Source organism: Rhinatrema bivittatum, chromosome 16 (genome assembly GCF_901001135.1).
Source record: "Rhinatrema bivittatum chromosome 16, aRhiBiv1.1, whole genome shotgun sequence".
NCBI classification, from domain to species: Eukaryota; Metazoa; Chordata; class Amphibia; order Gymnophiona; family Rhinatrematidae; genus Rhinatrema; species Rhinatrema bivittatum.
In genome coordinates this window covers 16092256-16102953 of record NC_042630.1, presented here as the reverse complement: position 1 = coordinate 16102953, position 10698 = coordinate 16092256, and the positions used below count along the sequence as shown (strand labels likewise).

The following is a 10698-nucleotide window of genomic DNA, read 5'->3' as shown; positions in this document are numbered from 1 at the left end:
TACAATTGGTCTGTTATCTCCTTAGTGGGTTTTTATTTGCCTCTAAAACAGCTCCCACCAATCCTCCTGGACCTGCATTGGAATTTACATTCCCCACTTCACCACCAGGGCGCAGCTCCACACTACTGAGAGACCCGGTGTTGTAGCAGGCGCATGCTCTACGTGCTGCTTTTTTCTGTCACTAAAAGGGTTCTTTAGCAATGACTTAAGGATGCAAGTCTAGTGGACAGGAAGACCTAGATTAAGAAAATCATCGGTTGCTGACGGTCACTAAAATACCAGGTTAATGTAATTATTGCATGAATGAAAACAGCAACTAAAATTCAACATCATTTGCAAATAATAATATTGAGTGAGTCGCATATGAAGAAAGAGATCTGAATGATCTCTAAAGCTCTTGTACTACATCTCATTCAGTGATCCAATAAAACATATTAGACCCTACAGAATCTTCTAGTTTCTTTCAGGACAATTGTGGCTACTGGCACTGTACTACAGACAGTGACCATTTGATGTAGCATGGAGGAGTGTGAGGCTTACTTTATCCTCTTTATGTTCCCAGTACCTTTCCCTAAAAGCTGCTCCCTGGTGTTCATGTCAGGTCTCAGTAATATGATGTAACACTTGGGTAAGAAAATACAAACGAGAATCCCTGCACTGGAAGAGATGATCCCAAAGACTTCCACAGCAACTGTGTTTTTCCCCTGGGTGCTCAGATAGCCTGGGATGAAAGATAGCCAGACGCTCAGAAACACAAGCATGCTAAATGTGATCCATTTGGCCTCATTGAAACTGTCCGGCAACTTGCGTGCAAGGAAGGCCACCAGGAAGCTGGCACATGCCAACAACCCCATGAATCCCAGCATGCACCAGAAAGCAACATCTGAACATTCATTGCACTGCCATATGATAATGCCAGTCTTCAGTTTCATGTTCTTCTCTGGGAAGGGAGGGCAGATCAGCAGCCATGTGACACAGATGAGGACCTGAATAAGTGTACAAGCAGAAACTGTAACAATGGGGATCCGGGGTCCCACCCACCCTCTCAAGTTACTGTTGGGTTTGGTGGCATTGAAGGCAATGACTACCATAATGGTCTTGGCCAACACACACGAGACACAGAGGACAAATATGGTGCCGAAGGCAGGTTGACGAAGCAAGCAGGTTATTTGCTGAGGATCCCCAATGAAGAGCAGGGAACAGAGAAAACTCAGCATCAGCGCCCCTAGGAGTAGGAAGGAGAGCTCACGGTTATTGGCTTTGGCGATGGGTGTATCTCGATACTTGATGAAAACGAACAATATGGCAGCTGTGATGATGAAGAAGGAAATGGCAACAAGAGCCAAAATGATTCCCATGATTTCTTGATAGGAGAGGTATTCTATTCTCTTTGGGACACATTCACTTCTTCTCTCATTAGGCCACTGATCGCTTGCACACTGCCAACAGATAGTTGAATCTAGAAATTAGAAAATCAGAAATTCATAATGTATAGCTTGAGGACTGACCAATGTCTTGATGATAAATTATTTCTAGAGAAGCAATGGGATTTGTTTCTAAATGGACTATAGCAGTACCTGTCATTTACAGGTGATATTTTTATTTTTGTATTCTACCAATTCATTGATTCTTTTTAGAATTTATTTACAAATTATAGATGGTAGTGAAGATATCAGTCATGTGATTGGGTGAAGTGATACATTAATATTGTTTATCTGTACTATGGTAGAGAAGAATATTCTACTAGTTATGCAGGAGGACTTGTTCAGGTCTCTTCAATTGGAGCTTGATGATTGTCAGATTTGTTCCTGGCATTTCCACAGTAGTTAAAAATATTGCTAGAGAATGTTTAGCTTGGTAGCTCTAGATTCACTTTTTGTACCTTCTCCTGCAAGCACGATAACACAGCCACAATGAATGAAAATCTCTTTAAGCTTAAGAAGTTCATAGCCCCACTCGGGAGCCGTTAGCATCATGTATCCATCCTAGTTCTGTCTACATTTGTTTTTACTTCTTTTCAAGGTTAGAGGCTTTATCTTCTGAACAGAACATAATCTCTGTTAGTGTCACTCTAGTAATGTTGGAATGGAGTGGGTCATTCTAGCACCATGGATCCATTTGTGAGGTGGTCATAATGGCAGTAATTATTTGGATATCAAATTGTCCTATTTTAAGTTACATGAAATCCAATAAATGCAGTAATCCTGCACTGTATACCTACTACATTGGAAATCTCCCCCTCTGCACATGGGATGCAGTCAAAGCAACAGAGGGGCTGCCCCTGCTGAGCCGCCTTCCTGTACCCGGGGCCACAGCTCTCACTGCACACGGAGCGCGGTACCTGGGAGTGGATGGAGAAAGAAAGAGAAGGCATTTGTAGATGCTGGCAGCAACTTTATCTGTGGGTATTTTTTTTTTTTTGCTGATAAAGCACGTGTAAAGATTTGAAAATGTCATCTTCATGCATACTTTCCCTCCTCCCTTTGTGGCTAGAAATCTAGGCGTTCTGGAGCAGTGCGTGGAATTTTAGCTGCATTGTGGGAAGGTGATTTCCAGATGGCTTAGTAACATGGGAGAAATGCTTTTTATCTTCATAATTCGTTACAGGACTTGTCCTCCTCAGGACATTAAGGGATGAATTTTCCAAAGCAATAGCGCTCATAAAACCTGATTTTTTATGCAGGTAAAGAGGTTTGTGAAAATTCCCAGGAGCTGTGTATGTTTCAGTATGCACAGAGGTGATTTTTTTTTTTTTTTAATCTATTTTTACGCACCCTAGAAAGAGGCATTCTGAGGTTCGGAGCTGTGACAGGGAACTATTTACACACATAATTTTTATTTATACCTCGGAAAAATATTGGTGCCAGCTTCGCACACACCCGCCAATTTTCAAATTAGACTCATTTGCATAAGTCTGCATATGTACTTTCTATACACAGCCTTTAGTCTAATTGGAGCTGTTATAAAATTACTCTCCCTGGATGTTATCTGAATAGGACTATGTTTCTTCATTCTCAGCCACTAGAAAACATTTTTATTGAATAACAGTTCTAGATCATCGTTTGGAGATTGCCAAAAGCAAACCAACAGTTAGAGTTCCCTGAGACTTGTCTTATAACATAGCCCAAATAAAAAAAATTGTTGAAAAGTTTCTGCTGTGAATCCTGAAAACATGTGAGTTTACAGGACGGTGACTCCGCAAATTGAAGATAAGTTGAAAGTGAAATAAGTTGACATTGTAGAATGTTTCTCATACTAACTGCATACCGTAGTGTTTTGTAAAGCAGGATAATCCACAGGAGTTCTTCTACATTTGACAGACAAAAGGAAATGGCAGTGAGAGAGAGAGGTTAAGCAGAGGGAAATAACGAGTCTCATTTAACACCATAAGAACATAAGAAAATGCCATACTGGGTCAGACCAAGGGTCCATCAAGCCCAGCATCCTGTTTCCAACAGTGGCCAATCCAGGCCATAAGAACCTGGCAAGTACCCAAAAACTAAGTCTATTCCATGTAACCATTGCTAATGGCAGTGGCTATTCTCTAAGTGAACCTAATAGCAGGTAATGGACTTCTCCTCCAAGAACTTATCCAATCCTTTTTTAAACACAGCTATACTACCTGCACGAACCACATTCTCTGGCAACAAATTCCAGAGTTTAATTGTGCGTTGAGTAAAAAAGAACTTTCTCCGATTAGTTTTAAATGTGCCCCATGCTAACTTCATGGAGTGTCCCCTAGTCCTTCTACTATCTGAAAGAGTAAATAACCGATTCACATCTACCCGTTCTAGACCTCTCATGATTTTAAACACCTCTATCATATCCCCCCTCAGTCGTCTCTTCTCCAAGCTGAAAAGTCCTAATCTCTTTAGTCTTTCCTCATAGGGGAGTTGTTCCATTCCCCTTATCATTTTGAGGAAGAGGTTTGGGGAAACCTGTTCAGGTTTTACAGATGTTTTGGTAACAAAATATTTCAGGTGATAACACCAATGACACAATGAGTAAGGAGAGACTGAAGATAGCAGTTGGGGGAGGCTGCATGGTTTTCTCAACAGAAGATACTGTTGGAAGTGTTTGGATTCATATCTCTAGGCTTCACAATGGGTTCATAGCAAACTCTAGCTCTTGCTTTGTGTACATTGGGTTTTTACCTCTGTGCGTTGGGTATTCCATCGGATGGCGCTCATGTTGATGGACAACGCCTGATCTTTGGATGCTCTAAAGTCAAAGCTTCCCACCTTCACAGCTTGGATGCTACCATCGGGATGTGGCTGCCAGTTAACGATGTCATATATAGCAGGAGGGTCACCATTGTTGTCAAAGTACATCTCTTCCCCTATCTTGTTCACAAAGTGCACCTTTTTCATGTAGTGTAGGAGCTGGGGGTAAAAAATGTTTGACATCATAGTTGTGCTGAAGGTGTAGGCAGGCAACGGAAGAGTTACTCATTTTGCTCATTTCAACATGGTAAAATGAATGCAACTGAAAAAATCTCTATTGAATTTTGAACCTATGTACTTTTTACCCACAGATTTTTAACTGCTCTGAAAGCAAAAGTACACTTGAACTTTTGCTTGAAAACAGGCTTTGGGTAGAAAGTATTATACGTGTGGTCCATTTCAACTCCTTTTTCTGAAGGTAGAATTTTGCTGGAAAAGTAAGTACATAGAGATGAAAAAGCCATCTAGTTTTTTTTTGTTTTTTTTTTAAATCAAGGCACACACACACACACTCACACACACACACACGCACACACATAAACACACAAAAAGAAATTACCTACCTTTCTTAGCTTTTAATAAAGACAGACACAGACTAGAAGTTAAATTACCCCACAATTTAACCTTTCCCCAAACTTTTAAATCCCATTATTACCCAGCAAGCAATACTTCCCAATCCTCTTCAGCTGCCAGCTAGAGAAATATGATCCTCACAAAAGGCCCATATTTTCTCCTCACACTTGACCTTCCCCAAGTTGAACCTCACAAAATTAAGGGCCTTCACCTGCTATCCTCCTAAGATCTGGAATGAGGTTTCTTTAACTATCCACCAGGAACCAAACTACCTCGCTTCCCGGGGAATAAGCCAACACATAGCTCTTCAACCAGGCCTTTCCCCACTGGTTTATTAGGAATATCAAGGTTTTTCATACACTTGGTCCTTATATCATAAAATGGCACTCCTTAAACTTGTTATATCTCTCTATGTCTTGTTATATCTCTCTATGTCTTAAATACTGTAAACCTCTTTGAGAGCAAACCTGGTAAAAAGCAGAATATCAAATGTTTGTAAATAAATCAATAAATAACAATTTGCAAACAGATGATGAATGTGGATAAAACACATTTTTGCCCACGTAAATTACTTTGAAACTTGTCCTCCCCATATAAACATTACACTCACTGCTGTTTCTTACCTGCCATGGTTTGAAATTCCTTATGTCAGCACAAGTGTGATTGACGAAGGGCCCTTCCCCTGGCACACAGGAGTGCATGTCTTGAAGGCTATGGGCCACGGAGTAAACTGCATTGTAGACATTGTAGCTGATGCTCATGTCAAATTCACGTGGAATTTTACCATTAAACTCCTTCAGCTTCTCAGTGCCCGTGCACATGGTCATGGTACTGATGTCCATGCTGGCCAAGTTGGTCAAGTTGCTGTCTAAGTCAGGCCAGTGGCATCTGAAGATCTCCTTCCATAATGGTTTGATAAATATGTCATGTGGAGATGTGGATGGATGAAGTTTGAGAAGAAACTCTTTGAACCCTGGCATGTTGCCTTCGTGAACTGAAAATCCAAGGGTGCCACTCAAAAGATGAGTGTATTCTTTTTTTAGGAAGTAGAAGCTGCTGGACCAACTATCAGATGTGATCCAAACCTTGCCAGTAATGTTTGCTCTGGATAGCTCCTCTACCACAGGTATTAAATAAGAAACTGAAGAATAAACCAGTATGATTTTGACAGATGATCTCTTGACCACCTCCAAGATGAGCTTGATATTCGTGGCTGTGGAAACTGTACGGAATGTTTCATAAAAGGCAATGCAGACACCTAATTTTAAGAGCTCCACCTTCAAGATCTGAGATCCAAGAGTCCCATAGTCAGTTGCACTGGACAGCAGCCCCACCCATTCCCAGCCAAAGCGGACCACCATCTGGGCCATTCCCTGGGCCTGAATGTCATCACTGGGAAGCATCCGGAAAAAGGATGGAAACTGGATCTTGTCACTCAACACTGGACTTGTTGAAAAGTAACTTATCTGAAAGAGCAGATAGTTCAGTGAAGGGGAAGAAGAGTCAGATTTCCTACAACAGAAGCAGGCTGAGAATTTTATATAATTCCAATATTATCATCATCCAATATTATCATCATCCAATATTATCATCATCACATAGGTGTCTTTGTACCGTTTTTATGTTAACCTTGGGTAAAAATTATCAAGAGAGGAAATGAGAGGAGTTCGATTGTTTTGAAGAAGCTGTCTGTTGGGCTAACTCAGAGGGTTTTCTTCTCAAGTGGGCTTTATTTTATTCATTCTCTGCCTTCGCTTAAACTCTTCTTGAGAATAAGGAAGAGGACAACTTTTGTTTATTGGTCGGACTCTTTATAGGAATCTTCATCTTTACAACCACCATTTTTACCATTCCATTAATGTTCTACCTCTACAGTGTATATATGCTTTTTTTGTTGTGCTGCCACCCTGTGTCATCTTATGATATTGCTTAGCTTTGAGTTTCTGCAGGATATAGAGGTCTTTTTCCTGAGTGGTTATTGTTTGAATGATTGGATCTCTTCCTGCTCCCTCTCTCTGCCTGTGTTCTCTTGCCTCTTCTTATTGATCTCTTAACGAAAAGCAACCTGGGACTGTCTCTGTGGAATTTTCAGTTGGAAAAAGGCTTTTGCAAACTAATAGCTCTCCAGTATCCTCTAAAAGCTCTTTCATCTCTATCTATTTCCCTTATGCTACTTTTCCCTACTATTCACTAGTAGTCACTGTTTCTGCTTCAACTGCAGTTGTCTTTGTCTGATTACTGAGCTTCCACAGATTCAAAACAGATGATCTAGGTTGCTTTCTGTATGACAATTCTTGTCACAGTACAAGTCACAGTGAGTGTTGAACTGTTTCTTCATTTTAATAATTATTGTTTGACTTTCAAAAACTGAGTTCTTTGATATTTAGAATTTGGGAAATAAGTTTTAACTGACTGTTTAGCAACTCAAGCAAAGGCAAATGATGTATGACAACATCACAATTAACTTTATTGCAAATTTCAGATAAGGAGATCATGTCTTACCTGGGTGTACATGTAAAGTCCCAGGATCCTTGCCATTGAAATGGAGAATGTGGAACTGCATTCTCCAATGATGCCCGCCAATGAAGCCTGGCTATGACATTGATAATTCAAGATGGGCTTCTCCTGCCCTGTCAGCATCCATGCAGTGCCCCTCAGAACTCTTGTGATTAAGTAGCAGGTGTCATAGATCTGAAAGCCCAGGCTGATGTTGGGAAGCAGAGTTTGGTCTTGGTTGATTTCATTGATGGAGAACACCATGGCTTGCACCCAACTATATGCCATAGTGTCTAATCTGAGGAACAAATAGAATTCCACACTCAGGTGATATGACCAATGAAGTGAGCATAATAATTATTTTTGGCTCTCTCAAAACTTTATGTTCTTCTGTTGTGACTGCAAAGTGAGTAATCTGGAATAAAATTCCAGAATAACTCAGGCAGACAACGGATGTTAAAAGTTTTAGAAAAATGTTAAAGCCATGGCTGTTTGAACAAGCTTTTACCAACTAAGGGGGTCATTTTCTAAAGGGATCGCATGCAAAAAGGGACTTTTCGCGTGCGATACCTAGATTGGGGCAGAACTGGGGCGGAGACCACACCAGAAGGGGAGAAGTTAGGCTGGACTTCACGACGACTTCGCTGACAGCGAAAGGTAAGAATCCTTATTGCTGCCAGTAGTGCACCCAATAGCACCACCTTTCACGGTGGCGCTATTGGGTGCGAAAGCTGGCAGCGATAGCACCGCAGTGGTGTGATCGCTGCTGGCTTTCACAGGCCCGCCCCCCCCCGCTTCACCCCCACCCCCCGGTGCTGTGCAATTCACTATTCTCTGGGAGAATAGTGAATCCAAGCCAAAGCTTTTTGTTATAATGAGCAGACTTTGATAGGGAGTAGTAATATCAGCATTTTTATGTTATTTTATTTTTATCTCATTTTATGAACTATTTAATTTATGTATTGTACACTTGATTTTGTGTTTTCTTATGTTATTTGTATTGTATTGATACTTATATACATTAGAAATTTATTTGTTTTATTGTGGTTTATTTGTGTTTGGATCTTGTGCTTGTTAATGATACTACACATTGTAACAATTTTGTATGTTTGGTTGTTATTTGATGAGTTTTGTAGATTAGCATGCTACACATTTAATAAATAAATAAATACATGTATGCATGTTATTTTGTAACTTATCACGATCGCTGGAGTGGTGGAAAAAATATTCGTAAAATAAATAAATAAATTTACTAAGGTGGGAGAAAAGACATAGGGCGGTAGTTACTAAAATCTGATGGATCTAAAGAAGGATTTTTCAGCAAAGACCTAGCAGAGGCCGTTTTCAGACTGCTTAGCACACAGCCTTCAGAAAATGATAAATTAACCAGCTTTCCGATTGATTCGGCAAAATCTCATTGTGAATATTTAAATAGAAAAAGAGGAGATGAACTCAATGCACATGGTGCTGAATTTAGTTGGGAAATAATGCCCTTAATCTTTTCGGTTGAGATGGACAAAAACTCTTCCAACATGGTTGGCTCCATGACATTAACAAATGATCTAGAAAAGTAATCGGAGGGAATGCTAAACTGGCTTATTTTATCTTCAAAGAATTGCACAAAGAGTTGACATTAAAGGGATCATTTTGTAAGCATAGCTAGATCGGGGCGGAGTTGGGGCGGCGTCGGCAACGGAAGAGGAGGAGTTGGGGTGGCATCGGGGCGGACGCCGTGAAAACTTCGCTGACGGCGAAAAGGTAAGAGCCCTTATCGTTGCCAGTAGCATGCCCAAAAGCACTACCTTTTACAATGGTGCTATTGGGTGCGAAAGCCGGCAGCGATAACACCGCGGTGGTGCAATCGCTGCTGGCTTTCAGAGGCCCGCCCCCTCTTTGCCCCCCTCCCCCCACCCCTGTTAGCACCGGGATTCACAAACCGGTGCGAAGAAAGAAAATCCAGGCCTTAGAGAGGTCCTTAGCAATATAAGTACTCATATCAGTGTTAAGCATATCAGAGGTCAATCTTTTAATAATCAAGACAACTCACAGCGATTATCCCTGGCCTGTGCTATCCTCCCTGCATAAAATGACTTTTTCACAGCATCTATCATCTCTCTATATTTGTCCAAATTTATTTTACACATCTTAGCCATACTCTCAGAGTTTGATCTCTGTCATGAATGTTCCGAATTCCTAAGTTCCTGTTTAGAATCTTTCAGAGACTGGAAAAACCAGGCAGTTTATTCCCTTTATTACTTCGAAGGTGCAATCTCCTCCATAGAGTTATCTAATGCTATCAACAAAGTGTTTACTGCCTCTGTGCAATTAGTTACCCCTCACTTACTCTGAGTGCACTAAGGGGCAAGCTGCTTTTGCAGCCTCTTTGGCACACGAAAAAGGCACATAGCACCAACAACGCACAGCGCTTTCAGCGTCCTTGTCTGCCTTATCAGCCCAACACCCAGAAGTGATGTTTTGATCTTAAACTGACACAGATGTGAGCTAGGAGTCACAAAGCAGAGATACACACATGCAGGTGACACCCTCAGAGAGTCAGGAAGCTGAGACACACAAGACACAAGCAGCATCCATAGAGAATCACAGAGCACTCACACATACGCAAATCCTCACCAGGAAGTAACACAGCAGAGATATATATACACAGTATATATACACACATAGAGACACACACAGTCAATATTCATGGGGCATCACAGATCTGAGACACAAAAAAACCTACACCCGCAGAGATCATTCCTATACCCCCAGGAGATTGTTTGGAACCGTGCAGAATGTGAACATGAAATGCCGACATCTTACGTATCACAGGGATCGGGCTGTCCGGCGATCTGCTTGTCTGGTTTCAGCCAGTTGATGTGCACTGGAATTATTCCTCCAATCAGGATGTCCCCGTCTTGCACGAAGCCCACCTCTTTCCGGCTCTGGAGAGTGCAGCCCGGGGACAGAGAGAGAGGAGGGGGCATTGCCAGCAGAACCATCAACCCAAGAAGTCCCATGATGCAGTCTGGATTACGGGGCAGGCTCAGGAAATATTTATAATCTGTGGAAATACCTGACACCATGAAAAAAGGTCATTAGTTTATAAGAAAATTTTTCTCGGTCTTCCTGTGTGCAAACTCCGCTGTGTGGAAACAGATCACTTCTTTACATGTTGTATTTAAGGACTTATTCAGTGGATCATGTCCAGCTAGCAGTGACAAGAACCAATGAGATTTAAGTTTCACCAATCTCTTGCCCCCACCAAAAAATATTTTGAGGTATTTGGTAAAACCTGAATCATTCTCTCCCTCTCAGATTCGCGAAATTCCTTGGCATGATAATTTGCATTTGTGTCAGCCAAGTAATAGCTGAAGTCTCTGGCTCTCTCTTTCATGGCTAGAACATT

At 41.3% G+C, this 10698-nt stretch overlaps 1 protein-coding gene across 1 annotated transcript; it reads right to left on the bottom strand.

Moving 5' to 3' along the window:
* Positions 1–536: 536 nt before the first annotated feature.
* LOC115077434 (extracellular calcium-sensing receptor-like) lies at positions 537–10309 on the bottom strand. Its single transcript, XM_029579724.1, has 6 exons — positions 10113–10309; positions 7299–7590; positions 5420–6262; positions 4155–4382; positions 2218–2341; positions 537–1459 (listed from the first exon to the last, which is right to left on the bottom strand). Exons 1-6 carry the CDS (start codon positions 10307–10309, stop codon positions 537–539), a joined length of 2607 nt encoding a protein of 868 aa, XP_029435584.1.
* Positions 10310–10698: the final 389 nt, after the last annotated feature.

Excerpts from the sequence above, each read along its gene's own strand:
- LOC115077434 (XM_029579724.1), bottom strand. The coding sequence starts at position 10,309 with ATGGGACTTCTTGGGTTGATGGTTCTGCTGGCAATGCCCCCTCCTCTC. Across the intron at positions 6,263-7,298 it reads GACTTTACATGTACACCCAG|ATAAGTTACTTTTCAACAAG; the intron begins GTAAGACATGAT and ends CTGCTCTTTCAG. Across the intron at positions 1,460-2,217 it reads GGAGATTTCCAATGTAGTAG|ATTCAACTATCTGTTGGCAG; the intron begins GTATACAGTGCA and ends TCTAATTTCTAG.